The following is a 24715-nucleotide window of genomic DNA, read 5'->3' as shown; positions in this document are numbered from 1 at the left end:
CAGTGCGTTTTAGTTGTTTTTCATGTGGAGAGTATGCAAAGGGCCGTTATTGATTGTAACAGTAATGAAAGAAGTTATGCTTTCTATAAATCAAAAGAAAGGAAAGGACAATTATTCTCGGTTTAAGGTGAGTGAGGTAGTTTGTTTAGTGAATAACGACTCTTGTTATAAGCAGTGGTGTCAAATAACCCTTTTGGGCAATGCTGCTACTGTAAGAAGTTAGACGACGAGTTTGGGATTTAGGAAGACGGGGCTGCATCTGTTTTGTGATTTTTTGAGGGTCAAGTTCGCTTGGAGTTTCTTTCGTTTCATCGACAGCCTTTCCTTGGTCGTAAAATTGAATCCCCTTACTTCGATGTTTGGATGCATCAATGATGCGAGCTAAACTGGAATTATGCAGAGCCTGAGAATAGGTGTCACAATCCGTTAGTTCTTTCAAAAGTTGTCGTTGTATAGGCCTGAACTCGTCGATGGTTTCTTTGTCTTCGAAGAAAAGCAGGTCTTCGTCGGAAAATAAAAAGTCCGTTATTGACGCTTTACGTTCTAAAATCCGTGTTTTCGTGTTGATGTACATGTGCAGCGGGAAACGAGACCCATTGGATCCGGCACAGATGAGCAGAGACAGCCAAGCCATGCAGTCTGAACTGGTTGCATAAGAAAGAAGCTCCGAGATCCTCTTATTGCTGACTGGAATACTTCCTAAACATAAAGGTTTTCTCGCTTGAATATAAGAAATGAACCCTCGTGTGGCGATGGTAATCCATTCCTTTGAATTTGAAAATTTGTATATATCTCGAGGATAAACAAAATACAGTCGAATGTCACCTAGTTTGCGTTTAGCTGCCTCTACTTGGATTCTGCAGTAACGCTCCTCCATGCAGTGAGTGTCCAAGTATACTTCGACAGCTTTCCATAAAACATCCTTCATAAAAGTGGGATAGTAATGATAGAGCATGACATGATGGACTAAAACATTGAGTGGTGCACGTCCGCTCAGCAAGAAGTCAGCGAGTTCTCGATAATAATTTTCAAAGGCATTGAACAATTTGGAACAATTAAACTTTACAAGCGACTTGTATGGCATAAACTCCATAATCATTGGTGAAGTAGACATGCCCAGGTTCTTTTCACAATAGCAGGACTCTAATAATATTCTGCCATCATTGTGAGGGATGGTGTATACCATTCCATTAGAAAAAGGATTCATGACTGTGCAATAAGTTTTCTTCCAGTTGACTTGTACACCAGCATTTTTGGAAAGTTGATGAATCCAGCCTTGGTAACTAAGGGGACCCAGGTAGCCATCATGTGGAACGTTCAGCTGAAAGTAGGGAATTTCGTGGACAGGGAGGGATGGAAATTTGACATTTTCTGTTGAAATTGGTTCGTGGCCTTTAAAGACAGCAGATTCGTCCACAAACTCATCCCATCCCTCCTCATCGTATGGAGCTGAAAGACAACAGCCTACGGTAATGAATATTGATTTAACCATTCCGAAAAGGCTAAAGCCATTTGTTACTGGCTTGAAGTTTTCAGCTTGTGCAGGACAAGAAGAGTCGTTACATTGAAATCCTCTAAAATAACCGGGATTTTCCTTATTGAATCTATGAAAGGACATATTCTCTATTTTTGGATATACACCATATTCTGATAACTGAGCAAATTGCCTGTCTTTCTCTTTACCCTTAGAGGGATGAAAAGGAAGTTTGCTTTTGCTTTCAAACATGTTGTCAGTTTACAACTGTTCCTTCAGGTTTGTCCTTTCGATTGCGCCTATGAATTTTGAAAATGACCAGATGCAAAATCCTTGCTTTATTTTCGTCGAAAGCGAGAGATTCGTAAATAGGAAATTGATAGCTTTTTTTTAGTGGAATAAGGTCGGATTGTTATTTTTAAAGGAAAACCTACATATACTGTTTATTATTTATATGACGGTGTCATTACTTTCATTGTCACACGATTTAAACAAGCCTCTTGGAAAAAATAAACAAACGGAAGAAGTAAGGAATCTCGAAACCAAAATATCTACATATATATCTCAAATCCTTACCATAGGATCCTGTTTTTTTTTTTTTTTTGAAAGCGATAGGTTTTGTTTACTAACGATATTTACTCAGAATAGTCTGGTATAGAATAGCGATTCTTAACGAATGCATTAATACAATGCATGTTGGTATTTATGCTCAATTGAAGAGTATATTCATTTAGAGAAGAAAAGAAAAGGCCTCGTTTAGCTTGGACGTAGGGTCGATACGCCTGCGGACATGTCACATCTTATGGATTGTTTGTTTACACCTTCTAGAAAAGATGACAAGTCATGAACAATGCGTGTCGTGCATTCTCTACTTGCTTTTACAAAATACTCAACACACGTTTGATTATGCAGCTTGCTTTTCCTGCTCGGTTTCATAAGCAATAGGGACAAGCGAATGCTTGGAACTTGAATCAGTGGTAAGATCACGCTTTTGAGATGAACTACAAATGATGATATTACACGAAAGAATTCCTACTTGGGTTGCTTGACTTGGTGAGTCGAGTTTTCCGTTGAAAAAGACCCGATATTGGTTACAAGTGTTAAACAAGAATAAGGAATGAAAGCATGTACGGGTATCTCACGGAATAATAATTTAGTTATTTTTATGATAATATAAAGAAAAACAAATACAAAAGTCTTTCACAACATTCACTTTTCTATAGTTTTATCTTCCCTACCGTAGTATTATTACTTCCTTCCAAACACACTACACCTACACGCGTATACGAAAATGCCAGAAAATAGCGAAAAAGCTGATATGTAAGCGCAGAAGTCTTCGATAATTTTATTTACAAAATATAGTAAAGGGAAGGGAAGAGTCACAGAAGACTTTATTCCAGATATCGAAGATGTTGAAGACGAAGGTGATTTTGAAGAATTGAGTTCGTCAGACGAGGATCCTTCTGAAGCGTCAATGGATGAAGATGAAGAAGGAGTTGCAGATGGTAAGCTTTCATTCAGGGCAAGAACAATGTCCTCTAGTGGGTCAATGAGTTTCTTTGCTAACTTAAAAATCATAGAACCAGAGGATTTGACAGCTATCGATCCCACCAACATTACCTGTTCCTCTAGAACACGGAATAAAAGGATAGATTTTTCCAAGGCTCTCCAAGAGGACGATGGTTTAGAGAATGAAGAAGAAGACGAAGATTATGTCCCCCCTCAAGAAGGCAAGGTTTAAAATTCCCATTCTTTTGATATTCAAACAAACTGGATACCCCGGTCGACAAATAAGCGTAAAAAATCTAAACAGATTAGTCTTCGTCGGAGAAGTATTCAGAATTCTGTTTGTTTTCAGTAATCATGTGTTACGAAACCAATCTTTTATGTCTTTGTCTTTTCCACCAAGAGAGCAATCTTTTGCCCATGCTTATATCCTCGAAGAGATACCATATGCTTTCTGAGAAGCTCTGCTAGTAATCGCTTTTGAAACGGTGTAGCAGCATGTAACAAATGCTGGACAATATAGTTTCCATATTGGCTAGATGCAATATCCATCAACAAGATCCTTCCCCATTTATCTTGCGGTTCTGTGATTAGGGCAACGTAATCATTAAAAAAGGTTCTATTGTTCACTCGTAACGCTCGTTCAACCACTTTCGATGCATATTGATTTGTACTGTAAAATTCAACGTTCCGAAGAATATCCAAAAACACTGTCTCTTGGTCATCTTTACTTCCATGCTCAATGATGTGTTGAATCACCCAGTTTCCCCATTGCCCACTAATTATGGAATGAGTATTTTCAATAATTTCATCAAGACAAGGTCGCTGCAATTGTTAATATTTGATCATACATCAATTTGGTCATACCTTTTCCTGTTCTTTACAGTTTTCAAAAATTGTTTGCACAACTAAACTACCCATTTCGCTCATTGCGATTTGAGTCCAGTTACCCGTCAGTTTTTCATTGAATGTATCCATTGTCCCTATTGCACATGACTTTCTCCTAGTCTCCAAAAACTTCTGCCATACGTGGCATGAGTGCCTCTGCAATAAAGTCTCTGGCAATTGCTCCATTAATTGATCGATTAAAGAGGTTGCAAATCTTTCTGGATAGATTTCAAAAGACTTTTGAACAACGTGAGAGCCAAACGCATTTGTTGAAAGCTCGGTGATATGGGCTTTCAGCTGTTGAGCGAATTCCCCCAGCTGTCGTTCATCACACTGCTCAAGGCACTTTTGTATTAAAAAATTACCAAACTTATTTGTCATAAGAGTGTATGACAAAGGAAGTATGCATTGAATAAGGGCATGCTTCATATTTTGGTCATCCGATTTCAGTTTTTGCTGCAAGTATAGGGATGCCGACTGGTCGTTTCTGAAGACGATTTGTTCAATGATAGACTAATATTGTTAAAAATCTCGATCATAGGCTGTAAGAACTTACCTTCCATTTGTAATTTTGAGAGCTAACTTCTGGCATCTCTATCTCTTTACGACTGTCGTTGTTTTGAAGTTTGTTACTGCAAATATTATCCGACGGGCGTGCTGGATTTTCCGGACCCTTCTTAAAAGACTGACTGCCATAAAATGCCTGTGAAGAGGCCGTAAAGGGTTGCAAGAAAGGAGGACCAAGACTAAAAGGGTCGACTGAGTGGTCGGGTACCAAAGCAGATGATGAACTCTGTGAGTTCAGTCGTAGGTTTGCTTTATATTTGTTGAGAGCAAGTGGTAATCTGGGAGGGTTGTCAAACGATTGGTCCATTCCAGCGATCAAGTGCTTGCGTTGGAATTTGGAGTCAGAATAACTTCCATCTTTTTGAGACTTTTCAGATGGAAATGAAGATGCTGATTCAAAATCTCCCGACTCACAACCTTTCGGCACCACCCCTTCGATTTCAGCTGACAAGCTTTTTGGCAAAAGATGTTCAGGAGAGTAAATGCTTGACGAAGAAAAAATATTTTTCTCTAAAGTTAATTTCTTTTGTAAATCTCGCACTTGATCACCCTTTTTTTGAACTTCGATTGCTGAAGAAGCAATTTGTTTTTGCTGTTCCTTTACTAAATATTCGAGGTACTCAATCTGGGATGCAAGCTGGCTCATATCCTTTTCTTTTCCTCGAGAGTTAGATAGATGATAACCAAGTCCTTCAAACTCGCTGGTATCCTCCTTTCCCTGCGGCATTCTTGGCTAGTCAGTAATATATTGTGTGCTTTATTTTGTCTTTATAGAACAAACGAAAACAAAATTCCTTTCCCTTTCTTAGGTTCTAAATGACAAAATATAAAACACTCAACCAAGGAAGCATGTGGGAGAATCATGGTTGTTAATACCCATTTGTTTATATGGTACGTAAACAAAAACATTGAAAGGCGAGCGCCGTCTCTTCCCAGGGTCCTTTTGGCAAAATCATATATCACAAGAATAAACCATAAATATATTGCTTCCCCGATTTTAATAATAAGTTCCGCGAAAGTTTATAAACGTTTCAGCCTAAAGACCTTGACTCTTCTTTACCGAAAAGAATAAGCAGTGATCCTCATAGAAGACCAGTCCTTTCAAGTAAGTAAAATAAAATCCTGTGAGTACTGAACTTGCTATCTCCTTCATCGTAAGCCTTCCTTCATCCGAATCCCATTTTTCCAATAATTCATGCTTTATATTACATACCTTCATTTTGTTCCTAGATTTGTGTACTTTTATTTAGTCATCAGTAAATTATTTAGGGAGGTATAAGCGCATTTCCTTACATATGAGTATATATATTTTTTTGCGTGCTACCAACATCTTATACTTCACATATTCTTTCACTTGTTTTGCATTTGAAAAAGGGTTTGGCGCTGTGCAATTGAGGATTCCTCCAAACTTTTCGCCCGTTTACGTTGTAATCTAGTTCTCATTTGTTGCTTTTCTTGCATTTTGCTTAATCGTGTAGCCAGTGTTCTTAAATTTAATAGTTTATTCCTCTTCCAATATTGCTTTTTTTTGTATTAAAAAAGAAAAAAAAACAGAGTTTTAACTTATTATAAAGTATACAAATAATAAATTATCACTCTTGTTAGATAGTGATTGCTTATTACCCAGATCTAAAAAAAGAACAAACATATTTTATTTGGAAAAATGGATTTGATTGAATTGGATTATTTGAGTGCTTTAGAAGATTTGACATTTAATAGTAAGCCTATAATCCATACGTTGACCTATGTTGCTCAAGAAAATGAAGCTTATGCCTTGAGCGTCGTGAATGCACTCGAAAAACACATACAAAAAGTGAGCTTTTTAAAACGATGATTTTCTCTTTGAGTCTGATATGCTAACTCTGGAACTTAGTGCCCTCCCTCATCCAAATTGCCAGCTTTGTATCTTTTGGACTCTATTTCGAAAAATATTGGTTACCCGTACACATTATTTTTTGGCCGTCATCTTTTTACCACATTCATGAATGCCTACACGGTTGTTGAGCCTTCTTTACGGTTAAAGTTGGATCAATTACTAGGTACTTGGAAACAGCGTTCCCCCAATTCAAGTTCTCCGGATTCTGTATTCCCTCCAACTGTAACTGGAAAGATTGAAAATGCCCTCTTAAAATATAAATCTTCATTCCTGCGTCACCAAACTCCCCTTTTATCTGCCACAACGAACCCTACATATCCTAATACTAATGTTCGAAATTCTTATGGTTCTACGTATTCAGGTTCCACGCCTGCTGACATATCGGGTTCAGGAATTCCTACTCCTGTCAACCAGGTATTAACTCTTGAAAACCTACTTGCCGACGTTGCTCGCATGATTATTACCGAACAGGCCAGATGTATGCGGAATCCTTTCGATAGTCTAGCGAAAAAGCGCGTCGAAATACTCTCTCAATTGCAGCAGGTTTTGTCTACTTCCAGTCTCCCTTATGACCAACTGTTGGTAATCAAAAAACAGCTGACAAGCTTGGAAACTCCCAAGCCTTCTCCTCAACCTCTTGCTTCGCCATTTATAAACCCACAACCTATTAGCACTTTCCCTGCTACTCAGACGCCCCCACTATTATCTCATGCCTCCCACAATCTAGCACCTACCAGCTATACTTCTACACCTATCCTTCCACCCCAGTCAGCATACCCATATCGTGCTCCGGTTCCAAACGCTTCTGTTTCTCCTCCTCCTCCTGCTTCTTCTGTGTTCGGTCCTGGTAATCCAGCGAGTAATCTAACCAGAGAAGAGTCCGAGAGCATCAATTCTTTGTTTGCAAATTTGCAGGCAGCCGGCTTAGTATCACCAAAAGGTTCACCTCCTCCCACCGTCAACGCTCCGTCCAGTTTCACATCTCCTATTTCCGAAATTGACTTATCGAAAGCCTCTTTATCTACCCCTCATCCTGAACTAGCTACTCTGTTATATAATTCTTTTCCCAATCAATGTGCAAATTGCGGTCGCAGATATGCCAATGATCCTGAAAGCAGAAAAGAACTGGATCAGCATTTCGATTGGCATTTTAGAATCAACAAAAGAATCCGTGAAAGTAGTCTGCACGGCATTAACAGGTGCTGGTTTATTACTGAGGAAGAATGGATTCAGAATGATGAAAAAGAGGATTTGGTAACAGAAACTGCTGCCGAACTGGAAGAGCAAAAACAAAAGCAACTTGAGTCTATACTTTCACAATATGTGTTGACACCACTCGACCCTATAATTGCTTCTCAACCTTGTCCAGTTTGCCAAGAAAAATTCCGTAGTGTCTGGCACGAAGAGGCCGAGATGTGGGTATTTATGAACGCTGTCGAAAAGGATGGTCGAATATGTCATGCCACATGCTTGCAAGAATTGGAGCAATCAAAGGATGCAAAAATTTCATCCAATTCAGCAGCTACTTCGCATATGCAGCCATCATCTCAAAAACCAGTGAAACAGACCGCAAATGGAGCCCCTCCGCAAGCGGATGTTCAAAGTCTTTTACAAGGTATAGATGTTCAAGGAATCCTCCAAGCTATCGGCAAACGAAAGGAGAGAGACGAATCAGTTGACACGACACCTCCCAAAGCGGTAAAGCAGGAAACGGAATGATCTTTTAGATGACTCTTACTTTTACAATTTTGATAATAGCCTAATAAATTTTAATATTTGTTTTATGGCTTATAGCTACGTTCTATTAAGTTGTATTGTAAAACCAAAAGAAGTTGTATTGGGAGAATACGTCTATGCAGTAATTCACTTCATAAAGGCTCTAACAATGTCTCTTTAAAGTAAACTGAAATTCTAAGTATTGAACCTGACTCAAAGGAGGTGCTTGAGAAAACTATACGCTTAAGAAGACTTTTCAAGGACTTCAAGAATTTGTTGCCAGACTTCTTCGGGTTTTTGAGCAGCTTCAATACGGTGCCACTTGTTCTCCTTTTTGAAGTAGTCAACAACAGGGGTGGTTTGACTGTGGTAAGTAACCAAACGCTTGCGCAAAGCATCAGCATTGTCATCGGAACGTTGAACCAAAGGCTCGCCAGTAACATCATCCTTCATGGGAACCTTAGGGGGATTGAATTCAGTGTGGTAGCTACGGCCAGAAGCAGGATGGACGAGACGACCGGTGATACGACGGACCAACAATTCATCATCGACTTGCAATTCAAGAACAGCGTTCAATTCGAGCTTCAAATCCTTAAGCAATTCATCGAGCTTTTCAGCTTGAACAACGGTACGAGGGAAACCGTCGAGGATAAATCCGTTCTTACAGGCGGTGTTGTTCAAGAACTCATCGCGAATCATGCCAGCAACGATATCATCGCTGACGAGACCACCTTGATCCATGATTTGCTTAGCTTCCTTACCAAGATCAGTGCCGCGAGCAACTTGGGAGCGCAACATGTCGCCAGTAGCAAGGTGAGCAATGCCATACTTCATTTGAATGTTGGGAGCTTGAGTACCCTTACCAGCACCGGGGGGACCAACGAGGATGATTCTCATACCAGTCATAATGAACTACAAGAAAAGCCGAAATATATATATATTTCTGCGAAACCGAGTGTTTGGTTAACTGCAAGCCGTACTTCGCGGATGTAGTATTGGTATATTCAACGAAGCAAAGCGTGTCGTTAAAATGTAAACAAACGAAAGCAAATTTGAATGGAATTTATTTTTGGTAGAATAGAAGTACAGTAGGGAGTAGCTTAAATAACAAAAGAAAGAGAAGGGAAAAAACTAAACACGGTAGAAATTTTGAAGGAAGGGTATATAAACAATTGTAAGTGAAAAGTTAGAATGCGAAGTCTGTCCCAAACCACGAACGGCTTTTTGCACTTGGTTTACGAGGTGTAAAATTAAGGGGAGCAGACTTTTCTTCGTGCCAGTCAACATGAATAAAAGAAGGAGATGATGTTTTCGAAGAAGCCACTTCCAGAATATCACGAGCGGTTTGCCAGGAGTACCTCACAATGTCTCCTTTCCATCCAAATACGGGGTGAACTGAGGAGCGTAGCCATTTTGTTGTTTTGGCGTCGGATGAATAGCCAGAACCCCAATCTTGAGTTTGCAAAAGATATCGGACTAGGTCAAGTTGAACATCTCGAGTAACCTTGGCACAAATAGAAGCCAAAGAAACGATAGGAAACAATGAATCTGCTTTCTTAGTTACCTTCACTTTAGCTTGAGGAAAGCGTGCTTGAAGTTTCTGTTGATATGTGTCTGGAGGACCCACCGTGTCCACGTAGATCTCCGTTATCCGGATACCTGAATCGTAAACTTTTTGTATTAAATTCATGGTGGTGTCATGTGCCTGAGAATTAAGATTGTATTTGTTGTACTGACGCAGCATTCCAGCACCTAGCTCTTTGGCAGAAATGCTTTGAACCGACCAACCCACATGACGCCCAAGCTCAGTCTCTTTGTTGCAAATATCCTCCAAAAGCTGGGAGCGTTTCACAGCAGTCAACGTCTTACTATCTGCAAACCCAAAGTTTGTCAGATCAAAATCGACCGGACAATACGCAACGGCATAAACCATAGGGCCCAAAACTGGACCACGACCTGCTTCATCTACCCCTAGGCGAAATGGCTGATCTTTTGGGACGTCAGGAGCAATGGTTGTATGGAAGTACTTGCTTTTTTCGGGCGTTGCAGTATCGATAGAAGGAGGGATGAAAGCGGCGTTGGATCCTTTTTCTTTGGCAAATTCATCCTTGCTGGGCGAATCTACACCATTGGTTTCTTCGCTTATTTTCATTTTGCACGAGAATGCTTGGAGAAATAGAATGAGAAGTATTCAGTAGTCTGATGGATCTGAAAAGTTTAAACTTATATTAAAAATGAAGTGGATAGCCAAAATATAAGCATTAAAAGAGAAATATCAAATTTAAGGATCCTAGCAACATGTGCATGCTAGAAGTAAGTTTCCTACAGGAATTATAAAACTTTGGATAGATAAACTTTTGACATTCGTATACTATTTTACCTAGTTAACTAATAAATACATAAAAAGATTACGGAAACAAGTTTTCAAATTTTAAAATAACTTACTGGGAATTGGTCTTGGAGTGGAATAGTAGGGGCATTGATATGATTGCCTTAATAATGTTTTATTTCATCATGAAATTCGTTCAATATCTAGTAAATTATTATGCCAACTCCAAAGTTTCTATTATAGATCTGCTAGAATATCTTCTTCAGGAAAGTCACCAACCTCTACGTCTGTAGGTTTCAAAAAGGACCCATGCTTATTTCTCGTCGTAAAATAACGTTGCCCTTGAACAGTACCATCATTTTTTCCCACAGGCTCGTCAAATTCGACACCTATCCACAGTGAATTCTTGGAAATTTCAGGGACGAACCCAATGTAACGGATTGTGCCGTAACGTTCGCCACTGGCACAGCAGCGAGAGTTAATGTTTACCTGTAAATCCTTTAGTTCTCTCTCTAGTGACTCTTGCTTTGAGTTGACTGATTCCTCGTGGGTTGGATTAAACCGACCAAGATGATTGCGCTTCTTCCATGCCAAGACAGAATCATCGCGACGCTCGTACTCTTCTTGAGACATTTCATACTTTTCTACCTCAGAAAGATCCTCATAGTTGGGCCTCATATGAGGAGGGCGTGTGTCTTCGATTATAATCGTACTTAGCTCTTCAATATTATGAAGAGACAACATGCTATTTTCTTCTTCGCTTGAAAACGTATGTGTTTGAGAAGCAGCAGAAGCAGGCTCATATTTCACTTTTTGATATACCTCTGGAATCCCTATAATAGGAACCAGCTTTGTCTTTAATTGACTCAAGGTCCATTGGCGGTTGATTTTTCGATCGGACCTTATCCCAGAGGAACGTACATTTACATAAATATCATTCATTTCTTCTTATAGATTGTCTGATTTTCAGATGTAGTTTCTTACTTGACCCAAAATACCTGGTCAGGATATGTACAGGGTTTAACAACGGACGAAATGAAACTCCAACGAAACAGCTCACAATATCGAACTTCAGGTGTCGGTTGTATAAAGCTTCAGAAATTTTCTTCATGGGTTAGAAATATAAATTATTAATTCAAAGGTATCGTTTAGGTTATAGTATACCCAACTTTTGGAGAACTTTGCTTGCTTGACGAATTTTATTTTATTTCATCAATTGTGTCTTCTAAACATTATCGGAAGAAAACAAACATCTCTTGTTTCATCTTATTTCGTATCTGTGAGCTTAAAAGGAATAGAATGGCTGCTGAACGTCCTTCTACAGAAATGGATGCTTCTGAGCAAGCATCAGAAGGTGCATCTGCACCGAAAGGCTTCAACAAATTTGCTCTTTGGTCAAAAGCTATGGATGAAAAAAATTCAACAGATTCAGGTTTATTCTCCATCAATGAAAGTGAAGAATTTCGAGAATTGTGCGAGGCTTGCCGCCGAGGAGATTTAGAAGTTGTTCGAAGGTATGTTGAATGAAATCTAAAGATGAATTCTTCAAAAGCAGATGGCCAATTTGGCTTTTATTATCTTTATAAACATATGCTGACGATACCTTTAGTATGATTGAAAACTACAATGTCCCAATTAATCAAGTTGATATCTTTGACTACTCACCACTCGTTCTTGCAAGTTTGTGTGGTCATGAAGAGGGTATGTAGCTATCAAAGACGATGGTTGATTTTTTTTTAAACAAAAACTAACTGGCAGTTGTGAAATATTTATTAGAGAATGGTGCAATCTGCGAGCGCGATACCTTTCAAGGAGAGCGTTGTCTTTATGGTGCATTGAATGATCGCATCCGTAAGATGCTGTTGTCTTACAACATCACAAAGTCAGTAGATGAGTCTCAACCATATGCTAGTCATATTACCTCTTTGCTCTCCAACTCCACTTTTCATTTCACCTCTGACGTTACTTTTACTGGTAACAGTATATCTTTACCTGGACATAAGTTTTATTTAGCCTCGAGAAGTCCTTATTTTAAAGGGAAATTCTTGAAATTGAGCGACGAGGGAGAGGTTCCTATTAAGAAAAATGAAAAAGAATTGGAGACTGTTTTGCGGTTTTTGTACTTGGATTATCATCCTTTGTTTGCCAAGCAAGATGCAACAGCATTGGTTTCGATTGCCAAAAAATTTTCCTTGATGGACTTTGTCGATTGTTTTGAAAACAATCCAGAACAAATGCGTTCACCAGATTGGAGAAAGAGCCAATTAGTACAGACGCAGAATGATATGGGCCGTTTTATGAGAGAAGTAATTCAAAACTACAAGCAAAAGCTATCGGAACCTACAGAAAACTTGTCGCGTCAGTGCGCTTTTCATGACGCTTATTTACAGTCAGAAACACATCGCTATCCCGTTCATCGCGCAATTCTATGTAGGTCTGAGTATTTTATGGATATGTTCACGGGTCCTTTTTTAGAAGGTAAACAAAGTTTACCAACTGTTTCCCTCCCATTTTCAAGCGATATTGTTGAAATCGTTCTTGAATTTTTATATTCAGACAAAGCCGATATCCCAGCCTTTCTTGCTTTGGACGTCATTTATGTTGCAGACATGCTTTCACTCGATAAAGAGCGAAGTTTGAAGTCTTTGGCTTCTATTGCCATTACTAAACAAAAAGAACCAAAAGATAGTATTTACGATATACTGCGAACAGCATGGGATACCTCAACTATAAGATTGGAGCAATATGCTTCAGAATACATGGCTAATCATTTGGAAAAAATTATTGATGATCCAGAGTTTCATGAACTTGTCAACGAAAGTGCCGATCGTATTCTTCATCGTCAGGAAACTGATACCATTGAACTTATTGATGATATTCGCTATTTCCTGTCAAAACGCTATGGTATTTATCACGAAGATTTGTGCGTGGATGGTTATGTGGATACGTTGACACCATATGAAAAAGATTATAATCAAAGGATGGATATGATTGAAGATTTGTTGATGAAGCTCAATTTAGGGGCTTGAGCATTCAGGAATTTCGTTTATTTATGTTGATGTCTTGGCTATATAAAGCTTTTCGTAAAAGTTATGATAGAATGGAGTAAGTAATTTTGAAATACATTGTGGTTTTTGATAGTTAATCTGATTTGATCGTATATGTATGTGCTTGAGTTCTGTGAACATTTCAGATCCGAAAATTAAATATATAAAGTTGGTAAATGTATTTTTTTCTAAATATCCAATTTCATTTTATGATAGAAATGCGACATCCATATTTCAATAAAGCTACCAAAAGTCAGCAACGAACGAAAACTTGACTTTTCCAAATATTCAAGCATACTTCAGTACAAGGAGTGGGCGGTATTATTGCATAAAAATCTAATCGACTATGAACGAAAAACCCGATTTAGACTACGAAAATGAGCATGTTCACAAAGTGTATGACAAAATCGCTACTCACTTTTCAGACACTCGCTACAAGGTAAGTAAATATGCAAAGAAAGGTATAGCTTAAATTCGTTAACAAAGAAAAGCCTTGGCCAGTTGTAGAGCGTTTCTTAAATTCTTTACCTGTAGGCGCTGTCGGTTTGGACATTGGATGTGGAAATGGGAAGTATCAAAAGGTGAATCCGAACATTTTTTTGATAGGAAGCGATCGTTGTGAAAAATTGGTTCAAATTGGGAGCCAATTGGGACCTATGATTGTGGCAGATGGCTTACATGTTCCTCATCCAGCAGATCGAACTGACTTTGCATTGAGCATTGCGGTCATTCATCATTTCAGCAACGAAGAACGGCGTCTGCAGGCTGTTCAAGAAGTTTTGAGGGTGATTCGTAAAGGAGGGAAAGCATTATTCTTTGTTTGGGCGCTCGAACAAAGGAATTCTCGTCGTGGATTTTCTGAAAATGGACCTCAAGATGTCCATGTTCCTTGGGTTTTAAAACGGCAGTACGAGTATCCTACTGCAAAACCAGGAGAGCTAAAGGGACACCATCCAGACGAAAATGTTGCATATCAACGATACTATCATTTGTTTAAAAAAGGAGAGCTTAGTGAGCTCGTGCAAAAAGCTGGAGGAAAGCTCGTAGAAGATGGTTATGATCGCGATAATTGGTGGGCAATTGTCGAAAAGCTTTAGGAGTTCGTTTGGTTATTGAAAAATGGACATGGTATATTTCGAAAAAAAATAAAACAGAACATATTTACTTGAAGTATTTTCCCGCAGATGGAAAGCAAATTTAAGTTGAATAAATATCTTGCATTTCTCTACTTTCGCTCATTACCGCTTTTCATGATAAGCTTCGATCGTAAGCTTGTGTTTACAGTCATTTGTAAACACATATGTAAGAACACATAAGGGTGCATTTCGTAAATTTTTCAGAGTATAAATGAACAATAATAGTTCTCCTTTATCGATATTCATTCTTTCAAATTTAAAATTAATTTATATTTCTTTATTATCTTTAATAACACTTTATTATCATTTGACAGCGAACTGCTTTGGTGGTTTAGTGGTATAATGCTTCGTTGCCATCGAAGCGACCCGGGTTCGATTCCCGGCCGAAGCAAAAAGTTTTTATAATTTTAAAGTCTATTGCATGCATATATGAAAGCAAATAGTGCGTTTGTAGGAAACCCAGTAAACAAAGTCTTCCTGTGTTTAATCTCTTAATTCTCTTGTAATTTTTTGGTTCAGCATGTTTTTATCGTCTACGTATGATTTTCGCATTCCAATTTGAGCAGTATTGTATTCATCCGAAAATAGAGTATATATACTTTGATGCGCTTCTTTCAGATTTGTAATAAACTGTGCAATACCGGAAAAGGGAGAAACATTGTCATTCACTGTTCCTTTATGAATGCTGCTACATATCGTAAGTCCCCGCGACATATAACGTACACCAGAAGTTTTTTTTTTTATATATTGATAAGAGACTTACAAATAATAGCATGGTAAATCCAATTCTACGTAGGAACATGAACTAAAGCTGTATTCCTAAAGCTTTTATTTACTATTGTTTATGAACGTACTTCGTTCGACTACAGTAGTAAACAAATAAAAAAATAGAAGAAACAACACCCTTTTGTCGATTATATATACGCTCAAAATATATCATAAACAAGAAAAAGAAACATTGCTTCGGCCGGGAATCGAACCCGGGTCGCTTCGATGGCAACGAAGCATTATACCACTAAACCACCAAAGCAGCATACTAAACGATTGTTTTAAGACATATATAAGAGTAATATTTCCTGGAAATGAGGATATCAAGTTGTAAAAACCTTTCTAGGTATATATACCTAGAAATAAACATGAAGGTTCATTTGAAAGATGACCATTTATTAGGCAATCATAGGGAAGGTTTTTTTTTGCGAGTATAGGTTGAGGAAGTAAGTAGAGAGACAGTTTGTAATGAAACAGTTTCTTAAATTAAGCCGCTGATCACACTATTACGAGTTGATGGATAAAGGAATAGAACTGCGTTAGTTTTCAGGAATCAATATAGCTAACAAATGAACTTTTCTTATCTCTTCAAGGATAATAAGATTTTTTCTTTTCGATCACAGCTCTAGATATTGGGTACCAAAAAAGAAACGGATGCTACAGTATGGTTCGTCTTCAGAGATGGAAACATAATTTTTCAAAAGCCACAAAACAGGTTTTACGAGTCAGTATAAAGTATTGTACTCATGGTTATGGTCAAGTTTGAGCTGAATCATCCCTTGCCGTACAAGAACGAGGTCCTATTAGTCTGATTGAAAACAATGAAGAGGTCCCAGTATTTTATATCTTTAATTACCTTTTCGTGTTTTCTCGATCAAAATTTCATGCATCAAGTATCTTCCCGTGGAATTGTTTACTCAGTTTACTGTCTTGTAAAATGTTCCTCAGCAAGTAACGATAAACACACTCAGCAAACCAGATAGAAATGAAACGGAAACCGTGGAAAGTATTGAAGTGGCAGTAAACAGTTCGCTCTTCATTGATAGGTATAAAGTGTTGACCGGTGCGTTCGGCTGAAAAACAGAAATGACTTTATTAAAATCTCGAAAAAAAGCATCATTGACGATGTTAAACGAAAACCTCGGAAGCTTATTATGCTAGTTAATAGTAACTGCTGCACTGTTCGAATAGCAATTTGTATTACATATGTTGGAGAAAAGGAAAGTCATAACTGAACATGTATATCTAAAGTAACAGCACACTTTCTAATTCTTTTCCGTCTGCAAAGGAATCAACAATGAAAATGTTACCGTATAATTACGTCGGAAATTTATCGAACCTTTCATTTGTTTTTAGAAATTTAGAAAACTTTTTTCCAGAGAAAAGTCATAGCTTTTTTTGAACAGCAGTTCCATGAGATTTGAGTATTAAAGAGACTAACAGCATTCTATATTTTCGAGTATGTTTACACCTTCAATCGACAAAAGATATCCCCCTTGGAACCGAAGCACTTTTTATGGATTTATAGCTGCCAAAACTTCAGCATTCTTAACAGTTGAATGGCATTCACATGCTAAAAATTGCTTTTCTATCACCATGCCCAAAAGAGTCTTTGAAAAATAACAAACGACTTAGAAGGAATGCGGGATACTTTATCTTTGTTCTCTTCCGGAACCCAGAAGTCCTGTTACGACCACAAAAGCTTGTAAACTTCAGTTTTATTGCAAATAAACTCTGCTAAAGTAGAATGCTATCACGATCTTTATTTGCTATCCTATAAAGAGTTCAATCTATAATTGCTTTGGTGGTTTAGTGGTATAATGCTTCGTTGCCATCGAAGCGACCCGGGTTCGATTCCCGGCCGAAGCAAGTCTTTTTGTATTCACTGTACCCGATGCCAATCACTGCACAATTAAATTCTTGAAAATTACGGTTAACTAAACGGCAATAGTCATATTGCTTGCGAGAACCGCTAGGCGAAAACCAGTTTGTACTGCAACTTGCTATCAAGTGTGATTAATCGAAAAGAATCACATAAAAGGTTTTTTGTTATTTCCGAAATCAGAAGAAAAGCCAATCTCTCGGGTTCTTTTGTTTATTTATTTATGAAACTCGCCGCATTGTTACCCTTTTCAGGTACCATGTTGCTTCGTAAGAACAGTCACAAGGATGTATATTTTTTACGGGCAAATTTTTACGAGAAAATACCCAAAGTTATAATACAACCCCGAACATAGAAAAAAATGGAAATGGAGTCGCAAGCCGCCCCTTCTTATCCCCGTGCTGGATTCCGCTGTTACAATTGCGGTGAAAACGGACATCAAGCTCGTGATTGCACGAAGGGTGCCATCTGCTACAACTGCAATCAAACCGGACACAAGGCCAGTGATTGCACTGAACCCCAGCAAGAGAAAACCTGTTACGCTTGTGGCACCGGTGGCCATCTCGTTCGTGAATGCCCATCCAACCCCAATCCCAACCCTACTCCCCGTCAAGGTGCTGAATGCTACAAATGTGGACGTGTTGGTCACATCGCTAGAGACTGCCGTACCAATGGTCGTGTTGGCGCCCGTCCCATGAACTGCTACGCTTGTGGTTCCGTTGGTCACCAAGCCCGTGACTGTACCATGGGTGTCAAGTGCTACTCTTGTGGTAAAATTGGTCACCGTAGCTTTGAATGCCAACAATCCACTGATGGTCAGTTATGCTACAAGTGCAACCAACCTGGCCATATTGCTATCAACTGTACTATTCCTTCCGTTGAGGCTTAAATGAATGGTCCTTCATCGACGCCGTTGACCTAGGATGTGCTCTAGTAAATACTTATCTATTACTTCTTTCGAGACTATTCGTATAGAAAAAATAATTGGGGCTTCCTTTTCTTGAATGTTTTTACTATCCACACCATCCAAATGATAAGTCCCATCTTTTGCCCAAAATAATTTTAGAAGGGCTTTGATTTTTATGCTACTCGCAACCTCTAACTTGTAATGTGTTGTCCTAAATGATATGGTCATTGCGAAACTTTTTTAAGGGACGAAGGTGCATCCTTTTTCAATGTTTGCTTTTCTTAAAAAGAAAAGCTCTATTAATCGGGTATAAAGCTCATGATCGGTAGACTTCTTACTTGCCGTATCCTCTTACCACATTCTTCCTTTTCCGATTCACCTATACAGGATATTATATTTTTAACTTCATCGTTGGTTACGGTACTTGTATTAATATTGACAAAAGGGTTTTGGTCATTTCTCATAGTAATTTTATCTTTATTATTCGTTCATTAATGTTCATTAAAGTAATTATGATAGTTAGGTATTCTGATTCTTTCTTCTGGAGAATTTTTTGCGAGATTGCTGCTGACGACTATATTCTCAATAATAATACAATCTCAACATTGAGACTGAAATAGCTTATACAACCTACTCGCAAATTCGATCTGCGAGGAAGAAATGTATTTATATGCTCTCTCTTCGTCTCTGGCAAACTGGACATGTTCTGAAAGCCAAGAAGGATATCGTTGGCCTGGTCTAGAAATATAACCAACACCAATTTGGTATATCATCACATTAAAATTATACCGACTTACTGGTTCATAAAAGTCTATGATTGCCTCTAAGCATTGATCACAAACATTAGTTGCAATGGACGCTCTGTAAAACGACCTTATGCATTCTCGACCTCTCGTACGCTTAGGAAGCAATCTGCAAACACTACAACGACCAACAACGCTGCAAGCAAATTCAATATAAGAAGATTCTCCACTAGGGCTTTCCAAAGGAAGGCTATTTTGTGTATGAATTGGCGAGGGTGACGAAACCAAGCTGGATGAAGGTGAGCTATTTGAATATGTTTGGATACTTGGATCCAACAAAACAGGAAGAACATTTGGTATTTGAACTTTAGGAGATGAAAGAGTATGAGTTGACGAAGTCACAGAATGTTTGTGTAAATCTAAGGCGCGTCTCCAAAACCCATCATTCGTAGGACTTAGGATTTTACGAAAGCGGGTACAAGTATATGGCACATCATCAAGTATAGTGTGTTTTTCCCTTCGATAGGTAAAAGCGAATGGAAAGCTTTCTTTGTATGTAGCATTAAAGCACTTTATAAATATCAATATAAGAATTTCATCTGGGCAGTCTAGAATACCTATTGTTTTCTTTTTTGGTGTAATTGATTCGCTTGAAACTGTGGCACACGAATTTCTGGATCTCATAAGAATTGATTGCGTGGAATACTCGGCGTAGTCATTAATCAACTCCAGCATATTTCCTTGAGTGAACGATGAATTCATCAATTGAGACGCATCTGTATAATTTGCAAGGGGACATGATGCTGCCTGCGCTGGTTGAGTTATTTGGTCTGATTGTGATGTATATTCTCCTTCCAAGTTAGAACAAAACGAGTTTAGTCGTTTCATAGCTCGAACATGGGCCAATGCATGAATGAATTCCTCTAGGGTTTGAGGATTTAAGTACTGACTTCGTAGTCTTTTCCTTATACCTGTTAGAGTTTTTATGAACTTATCATCGCGATCAAGATGCTGCTTCACTTCTTCCAACATTTGGAAAGTAAATTCCCAGCAAGTGTTTTCTTTCTTATTTTTTCGAAATTAGCTTAAATCATTGAAATAAAATTCTGGATTGTGATCTACAGTAAAGGTAGCTAGATATTTGGATAGGATACGTACTAAGCAAGACCAACCACAAATTAAGATGATTAACACATAGTTTTCCAGCGTTGTCTCATTTTTAACAAAAGAAAAAAAAAAGAATTGTTTAAATTTTTTTTAAATCCTTTCCAAATGTTTGTGCAACCATGATCTGTTTCTTTTTTTTTTTTTTTTTTTTTTTTTTAAAAAAAAAAAACAAATTGATTGAATGTCTATAACCGTTATTTCTACTTGTTTACGTATTTGCAAAGAGGATAATTTTTGAGCAAATCGTGATATCTCGTAAGTAAATGCTTTCGAAAAATCAGCAAATTAGTTTTCGTATTTAAATGTGATAAGAAAAAAACAGATTATAAAAGATAAATGAGTCTTGGCAAGAAAATTCAGGCGATGGGGTATATGGCAATAACAGTTTCTCAAAGAAGGACAACCATAGGTTTTATTAATATTTTGCAAACATGAAGAAATAAAGCCCATAAAAGACGATGATAAATTAGAAAACATCACATATTTAAACAACGATCGATACTAAAAGATAAGTGTTTTTTGAAACAAAACGGAAGAAAGACAAGGAGAATGAGTAAGAAAGATATCTAAATAGGTTAAGGAAATAACTGAAAGAGCGAAATATAAAATCACCTAAAAAGTAAGATTTTCATCATCATCGTCGACTTCCAGACTTTGTAAACGAGCGCGAACAAAGTCAGGAGCACCGGGATTCGAAGGCATGTCGACAGGCTTGGCTTCGTCCATATGAGGTTCATCAACGACGTTGCTCATGTTATGGTCAACAAGTGGATATGCATCCATCGGTCTCTCAGTTTCCGGAGGAAGCTCGAAACCATCTTCAGTAGAATATAAAATTGCTTGTATTCTTTCCAGCATAGTTTCATGTGACATTGGCTCTGCACTCAGATGTGTTTGGACTAGGATTTCTACTTCGCGTAATTTATTGAAATAAAAGTCCCTTTCGCGCTCTAATGCAAACATGGTTTCATTGGCCTCTGTAAGTTGGCCCTCCAAGTTGGTGATCTGTTGTTGTGCTTGCTTGGCACGAAGTACAGCGGCGGTGTTGTTGTTGGGAGCATTTGTTGCATTTAAGCTAGAGCGAGGGGCTGGATTTACAGTACTTCCAGATGAGACTTGTCTTCTTCTAGGAGCATTAGGAGACGCACCATGTTGTACCAGGCCGCGTCCACCACGACGAGCCAAAGCATCATAATCACCACCAGGGTAATATTGGTCCCAAAAACGCTTTGCCCATTGAACAAACTCTAAATTATCTTGCATTTTACAGCGCGAAAGACGTTCTGGGTCGACCACTTTATCAATTCCTTTCCTTAAAAATACTTGTTGAAGAACTTTCCAGTTGTTTATGTACTGATAATCATTATTGCAATCAAAGTTGACCTTTTTTAAAGGGACATCTTGATAAATAGAATCAATAATTACAAGCATAGTGTAGCCTTTTCCACAATCCTCAATCCTTGAAAGACCAAGTTTTGTGACCTACGAAACAAATATGTTAGAAACTCTTATTTTGAATTTTTACATTCTACACTTACTTCGTTGAGCCATGCCAACAACTCTTGTCGAGATTCAGACATTGTAAAGATTGTGGTTCTTGGAAAGAGAAAGACGCGTCGGTCTTCTTATGAGGATATCGTATTGGTTATAAAACGCGTCGTAAAAAGTACTAAATAGTATGTGAACCGGTTTTTTAAAAAGAATATATTAATCTATGAACATGAATCATCATCGTAAAAAGAATAAAATTACATCTGGATTGTTTTCCGACCATTGTTTACCACGGTTGTTTTCACCAACGTTTCAGTATATTCCGTTTTACAATTATTTTTTCTTGGTATGATGGAAATTGAGAGCGATATTTTCATGCCGATATATGTAGTTATTTACATGTTGAGGTATTTGTTTACCATCGCATAAGCCAGCAAAATCGATGAAAAAACCTATAAATTTTGATTGATACAAATTGAATTTGAAGTTTATACATTTTAATACAAGGATTAATTGGATTTAGCATAAGAGTTGGCAAAGCCTTCCTGATCGAGTTTTATATTTATTTACATTCTGGTTGCACTTGACTTGCGATACGAAACAACCATAACAAACCAAAGCAGGATGGATAGGTAAAAATAAAACAAAATAAAAAATACATTCTGGCTTACTATTACAAATAATAAACTTGAAGCCTACAGAAAACAAAGCTACCCATGAACCTTTAATGTTTACGTCTTCCTATTATTTCATCTATTATGTAAACATTCAGATTTTGGAAACGCTACTTGCTTCAATGTCTCAATCAAAACCCAGGTTAAAAGAGAATACAATTTAGAAACTAGAGAAATTCTACCAACTATGCTGACCTTCAATAAGCACAATTTGGGTGCTTTTTTGCTGCGTCTTCTTTCCTGTTTGTAGCAATAGCACCTTGATCTATAAATTACTAAAAGCGAGTTACCGTCCACAAAAGCAACTCGCAAACTAACATTTTCCACGTAGTATGTTTGTGTTGGAAATTGTGACTGTTTTATTGATAGACAAACGCTGTCTTGAATTGGAAAGCCCAGGAGAGATGGAAAAAATGGATCTGATTCGGAATCTGCAATTTCAAATTTGATATTATAGTATCAATTCTTCAAAAAGTTAAAAGTCTGCAGAATTTTCATTCCCATAATGCCGCTTTCACCCAAGTAACAATACCGATATCAATGGCCAGTGTTACCCAAGTCGAAATGAGCAGTCACAAGAAAGAATATGGGAGGGTCGAAACATTTTCTTTTCTACACAACAGCAATGTCTGCTATCAACAAGATTGTCAAGCGTTCGAGCTCCCAGCCCAGTGAAACCGACCTCCTTGTTGCACAATGTCTCTATGATTTAGAGAACTCTTCTAAGGACATGGCCAAGGAGCTCCGCCCTCTCCAAATTACTTCTGCTCGCGAAGTCGAAGTTGGAGCTGGTAAGAAGGCAATCGTTGTTTTCGTCCCCCAACCTCTTCTCGCCGCTTTCCACAAGTGCCAAGCTCGTTTGACCCGCGAGCTCGAGAAGAAGTTTGCTGACCGTCATGTCATTTTCATCGCTCAACGTCGTATTTTGCCCAAGCCTGGCCGCAAGTCCCGTGTTGGTCAAAAGCGCCCTCGCTCTCGTACTTTGACCTCTGTTCACGGTGCTATCCTCGAAGACATTGTTTTCCCTACCACCATCATTGGTAAGCGTACTCGTCAAGGCACTGACGGCCACAAGACCATGAAGGTCTTCCTTGACAACAGAGATGCCAACACTGTTGACTACAAGTTGTCCTCTTTCTCCAACGTCTACCACAAGCTCACCGGTAAGACTGTCAACTTCGAGTTCCCCGTCACCATTGGTGAAGGCTTGTAAGCAATAAAATTTACGTTTTGCGTTTGCATCGGTTCGGGTTGGATTCGATAGCTTCAAAATTTGCGTTAGATTACCAGACTTGAAATGTAATCTTCCCTTGTGTCTATGTATAAGGCTTATTCACGTTGAAAACAAAAGTGCTCTTGCGAGTTATTGTAGGGAAAGGAAGTTGTTCAAGAGTTGAAGTTTAGGTAGTCGTTTCTCTTGCTGCAAAGTATTTTAATTGATGCTATCTATGTTTTATATAAAACAAATCTTTGCCCAAGTTGAGAAAAGGATTCAAAGTAAGTTTTTTGTAGTTATCGGGCGTAATACCTTTAAATCATAAGGTGTAGAATTGTTGACTTATTGCTGAATTAAGAAGTATTGCATCGAGTTTTTATAGCTGAAGAAGCTCAAGCGGAAAGCTTGAAATGTCACTGAATCTGCGAAATAGAAACCTTTACTCTTTTTCTCTTTGTCTAATAATAACAGATATACAGTCTAGCTGGTTCATAGCTGTCTAACATTTATGAAGACATCTCTAAATCCTTCCATGGAACGATATGCTCTAAATTTGCCTGATGCATTTGTTCGGGATCTTTAGGAAGTTGACTAGCACCAGAAATAATATCATATGGAGAAGTAGTGAAGCTTTCTGGATTCCATGTAGAACGCAAGTCTTGTCCAACTAGCTGAATCTTTGCATCTTCTTTCAAGTAACGGGCCAAAACTCCTGCCATCGGGACAGAGTATTCTTCAAGCAATAGCTGAAGCTTCCAATACGGAGGGCCCTCATTCCATTCCCAAATCGCATTGCAAAGATCCGCAACCGTACCAGTATTATCAACCAAGCCAAAACTTACTGTGTGGATCCATTGCCGGATGGGAAATTCTTCGCAAAATACCCTAAGCTTCATAAGTCAAACAATCAAAAAAAGAAAGAAAGAAATGGGACAAATGAAGAGTAAAGTGCTGAAAGGAAAATTTGGGTAAACTTCAGGACTTGGAAAGACAATTGATCTCGCTTACAAACGGCCTCGAATTAATAGTCTAAAAGCTAAACATTCCAACGTTTCGTTTGTGTTTTCTTACTCAACTATAGAGAAATGACGATGAAGTTACTAAAGAAAAGTAAAGTTGGGTGGTTCCAGACAGGATCGAAACCTCAGCCCATTTTCTCATCTTGTGGTCATAATATATTCGAAGAAACTACTCAGACCTCTTTCTGATACTGCAGACGACGATATATACAAAAATCAGTAAAATTCTTGATAATATAAATTATTTATTTATTTTTACACTCTTTTTGGAAAACAACCTTCTTTGCTCTCCTACAATTCTTTTCCAGA

At 38.1% G+C, this 24715-nt stretch overlaps 14 protein-coding genes and 3 non-coding genes across 17 annotated transcripts; 8 read left to right on the top strand and 9 right to left on the bottom strand.

Annotated features, from left to right (window-relative positions):
• Window positions 1-145: 145 nt before the first annotated feature.
• Window positions 146-1726, bottom strand: mug133 (UPF0300 family protein 2; the record flags this gene model as incomplete). The annotated part of the gene is made up of 1 exon (XM_056181554.1): window positions 146-1726. The coding sequence occupies one exon, from the start codon at window positions 1724-1726 to the stop codon at window positions 146-148; it is 1581 nt and encodes a 526-aa protein (XP_056037412.1).
• A 1039-nt stretch (window positions 1727-2765) lies between these two features.
• On the top strand, window positions 2766-3215 carry chz1 (histone H2A-H2B dimer chaperone Chz1; the record flags this gene model as incomplete). The annotated part of the gene is made up of 3 exons (XM_056181553.1): window positions 2766-2794; window positions 2837-2979; window positions 3055-3215. The coding sequence occupies 3 exons, from the start codon at window positions 2766-2768 to the stop codon at window positions 3213-3215; spliced, it is 333 nt and encodes a 110-aa protein (XP_056037411.1).
• Window positions 3216-3358: 143 nt separating this feature from the next.
• mpf1 (meiotic pumilio family RNA-binding protein Mpf1) lies at window positions 3359-5162 on the bottom strand (the record flags this gene model as incomplete). The annotated part of the gene is made up of 3 exons (XM_056181552.1): window positions 3359-3805; window positions 3848-4381; window positions 4425-5162. The coding sequence occupies 3 exons, from the start codon at window positions 5160-5162 to the stop codon at window positions 3359-3361; spliced, it is 1719 nt and encodes a 572-aa protein (XP_056038070.1).
• Window positions 5163-6098: 936 nt separating this feature from the next.
• pcf11 (mRNA cleavage and polyadenylation factor complex RNA-binding subunit Pcf11) lies at window positions 6099-8030 on the top strand (the record flags this gene model as incomplete). Its single annotated transcript, XM_056181551.1, has 2 exons — window positions 6099-6248; window positions 6309-8030. The coding sequence occupies 2 exons, from the start codon at window positions 6099-6101 to the stop codon at window positions 8028-8030; spliced, it is 1872 nt and encodes a 623-aa protein (XP_056037934.1).
• A 240-nt stretch (window positions 8031-8270) lies between these two features.
• adk1 (adenylate kinase Adk1) lies at window positions 8271-8933 on the bottom strand (the record flags this gene model as incomplete). The annotated part of the gene is made up of 1 exon (XM_056181550.1): window positions 8271-8933. The coding sequence occupies one exon, from the start codon at window positions 8931-8933 to the stop codon at window positions 8271-8273; it is 663 nt and encodes a 220-aa protein (XP_056037418.1).
• Window positions 8934-9213: 280 nt separating this feature from the next.
• rnh201 (ribonuclease H2 complex subunit Rnh201) lies at window positions 9214-10179 on the bottom strand (the record flags this gene model as incomplete). The annotated part of the gene is made up of 1 exon (XM_056181549.1): window positions 9214-10179. The coding sequence occupies one exon, from the start codon at window positions 10177-10179 to the stop codon at window positions 9214-9216; it is 966 nt and encodes a 321-aa protein (XP_056038164.1).
• Window positions 10180-10593: 414 nt separating this feature from the next.
• Window positions 10594-11298, bottom strand: alp11 (tubulin specific chaperone cofactor B; the record flags this gene model as incomplete). Its single annotated transcript, XM_056181548.1, has 1 exon — window positions 10594-11298. The coding sequence occupies one exon, from the start codon at window positions 11296-11298 to the stop codon at window positions 10594-10596; it is 705 nt and encodes a 234-aa protein (XP_056037420.1).
• A 357-nt stretch (window positions 11299-11655) lies between these two features.
• btb3 (BTB/POZ family substrate adaptor for cullin 3 ubiquitin ligase Btb3) lies at window positions 11656-13385 on the top strand (the record flags this gene model as incomplete). Its single annotated transcript, XM_056181547.1, has 3 exons — window positions 11656-11870; window positions 11966-12057; window positions 12115-13385. The coding sequence occupies 3 exons, from the start codon at window positions 11656-11658 to the stop codon at window positions 13383-13385; spliced, it is 1578 nt and encodes a 525-aa protein (XP_056037421.1).
• A 364-nt stretch (window positions 13386-13749) lies between these two features.
• On the top strand, window positions 13750-14500 carry trm9 (tRNA (uridine) methyltransferase Trm9; the record flags this gene model as incomplete). The annotated part of the gene is made up of 2 exons (XM_056181546.1): window positions 13750-13842; window positions 13895-14500. 2 exons carry the CDS (start codon window positions 13750-13752, stop codon window positions 14498-14500), a joined length of 699 nt encoding a protein of 232 aa, XP_056037422.1.
• A 359-nt stretch (window positions 14501-14859) lies between these two features.
• SOMG_20127 lies at window positions 14860-14930 on the top strand. The gene has a single exon. It is a non-coding gene; the product is annotated as a tRNA-Gly (tRNA).
• Window positions 14931-15498: 568 nt separating this feature from the next.
• SOMG_20126 lies at window positions 15499-15569 on the bottom strand. The gene has a single exon. It is a non-coding gene; the product is annotated as a tRNA-Gly (tRNA).
• A 1536-nt stretch (window positions 15570-17105) lies between these two features.
• SOMG_20125 lies at window positions 17106-17176 on the top strand. The gene has a single exon. It is a non-coding gene; the product is annotated as a tRNA-Gly (tRNA).
• A 374-nt stretch (window positions 17177-17550) lies between these two features.
• Window positions 17551-18078, top strand: byr3 (translational activator, zf-CCHC type zinc finger protein; the record flags this gene model as incomplete). Its single annotated transcript, XM_056181545.1, has 1 exon — window positions 17551-18078. One exon carries the CDS (start codon window positions 17551-17553, stop codon window positions 18076-18078), a length of 528 nt encoding a protein of 175 aa, XP_056037423.1.
• A 617-nt stretch (window positions 18079-18695) lies between these two features.
• On the bottom strand, window positions 18696-19871 carry pof14 (F-box protein Pof14; the record flags this gene model as incomplete). Its single annotated transcript, XM_056181544.1, has 1 exon — window positions 18696-19871. One exon carries the CDS (start codon window positions 19869-19871, stop codon window positions 18696-18698), a length of 1176 nt encoding a protein of 391 aa, XP_056037424.1.
• Window positions 19872-20618: 747 nt separating this feature from the next.
• mal3 (microtubule plus-end binding protein, EB1 family Mal3) lies at window positions 20619-21586 on the bottom strand (the record flags this gene model as incomplete). The annotated part of the gene is made up of 2 exons (XM_056181543.1): window positions 20619-21488; window positions 21545-21586. The coding sequence occupies 2 exons, from the start codon at window positions 21584-21586 to the stop codon at window positions 20619-20621; spliced, it is 912 nt and encodes a 303-aa protein (XP_056037960.1).
• A 1171-nt stretch (window positions 21587-22757) lies between these two features.
• rps7 (40S ribosomal protein S7) lies at window positions 22758-23384 on the top strand (the record flags this gene model as incomplete). Its single annotated transcript, XM_056181542.1, has 1 exon — window positions 22758-23384. The coding sequence occupies one exon, from the start codon at window positions 22758-22760 to the stop codon at window positions 23382-23384; it is 627 nt and encodes a 208-aa protein (XP_056037426.1).
• Window positions 23385-23893: 509 nt separating this feature from the next.
• SOMG_02750 (Schizosaccharomyces specific protein) lies at window positions 23894-24283 on the bottom strand (the record flags this gene model as incomplete). Its single annotated transcript, XM_056181541.1, has 1 exon — window positions 23894-24283. One exon carries the CDS (start codon window positions 24281-24283, stop codon window positions 23894-23896), a length of 390 nt encoding a protein of 129 aa, XP_056037427.1.
• Between the last annotated feature and the right edge of the window lie 432 nt (window positions 24284-24715).

Source organism: Schizosaccharomyces osmophilus, chromosome 2 (genome assembly GCF_027921745.1).
Source record: "Schizosaccharomyces osmophilus chromosome 2, complete sequence".
NCBI classification, from domain to species: Eukaryota; Fungi; Ascomycota; class Schizosaccharomycetes; order Schizosaccharomycetales; family Schizosaccharomycetaceae; genus Schizosaccharomyces; species Schizosaccharomyces osmophilus.
Note: the sequence above shows the minus strand (reverse complement) of the source record. Positions and strands in the feature narration are given on the sequence as shown.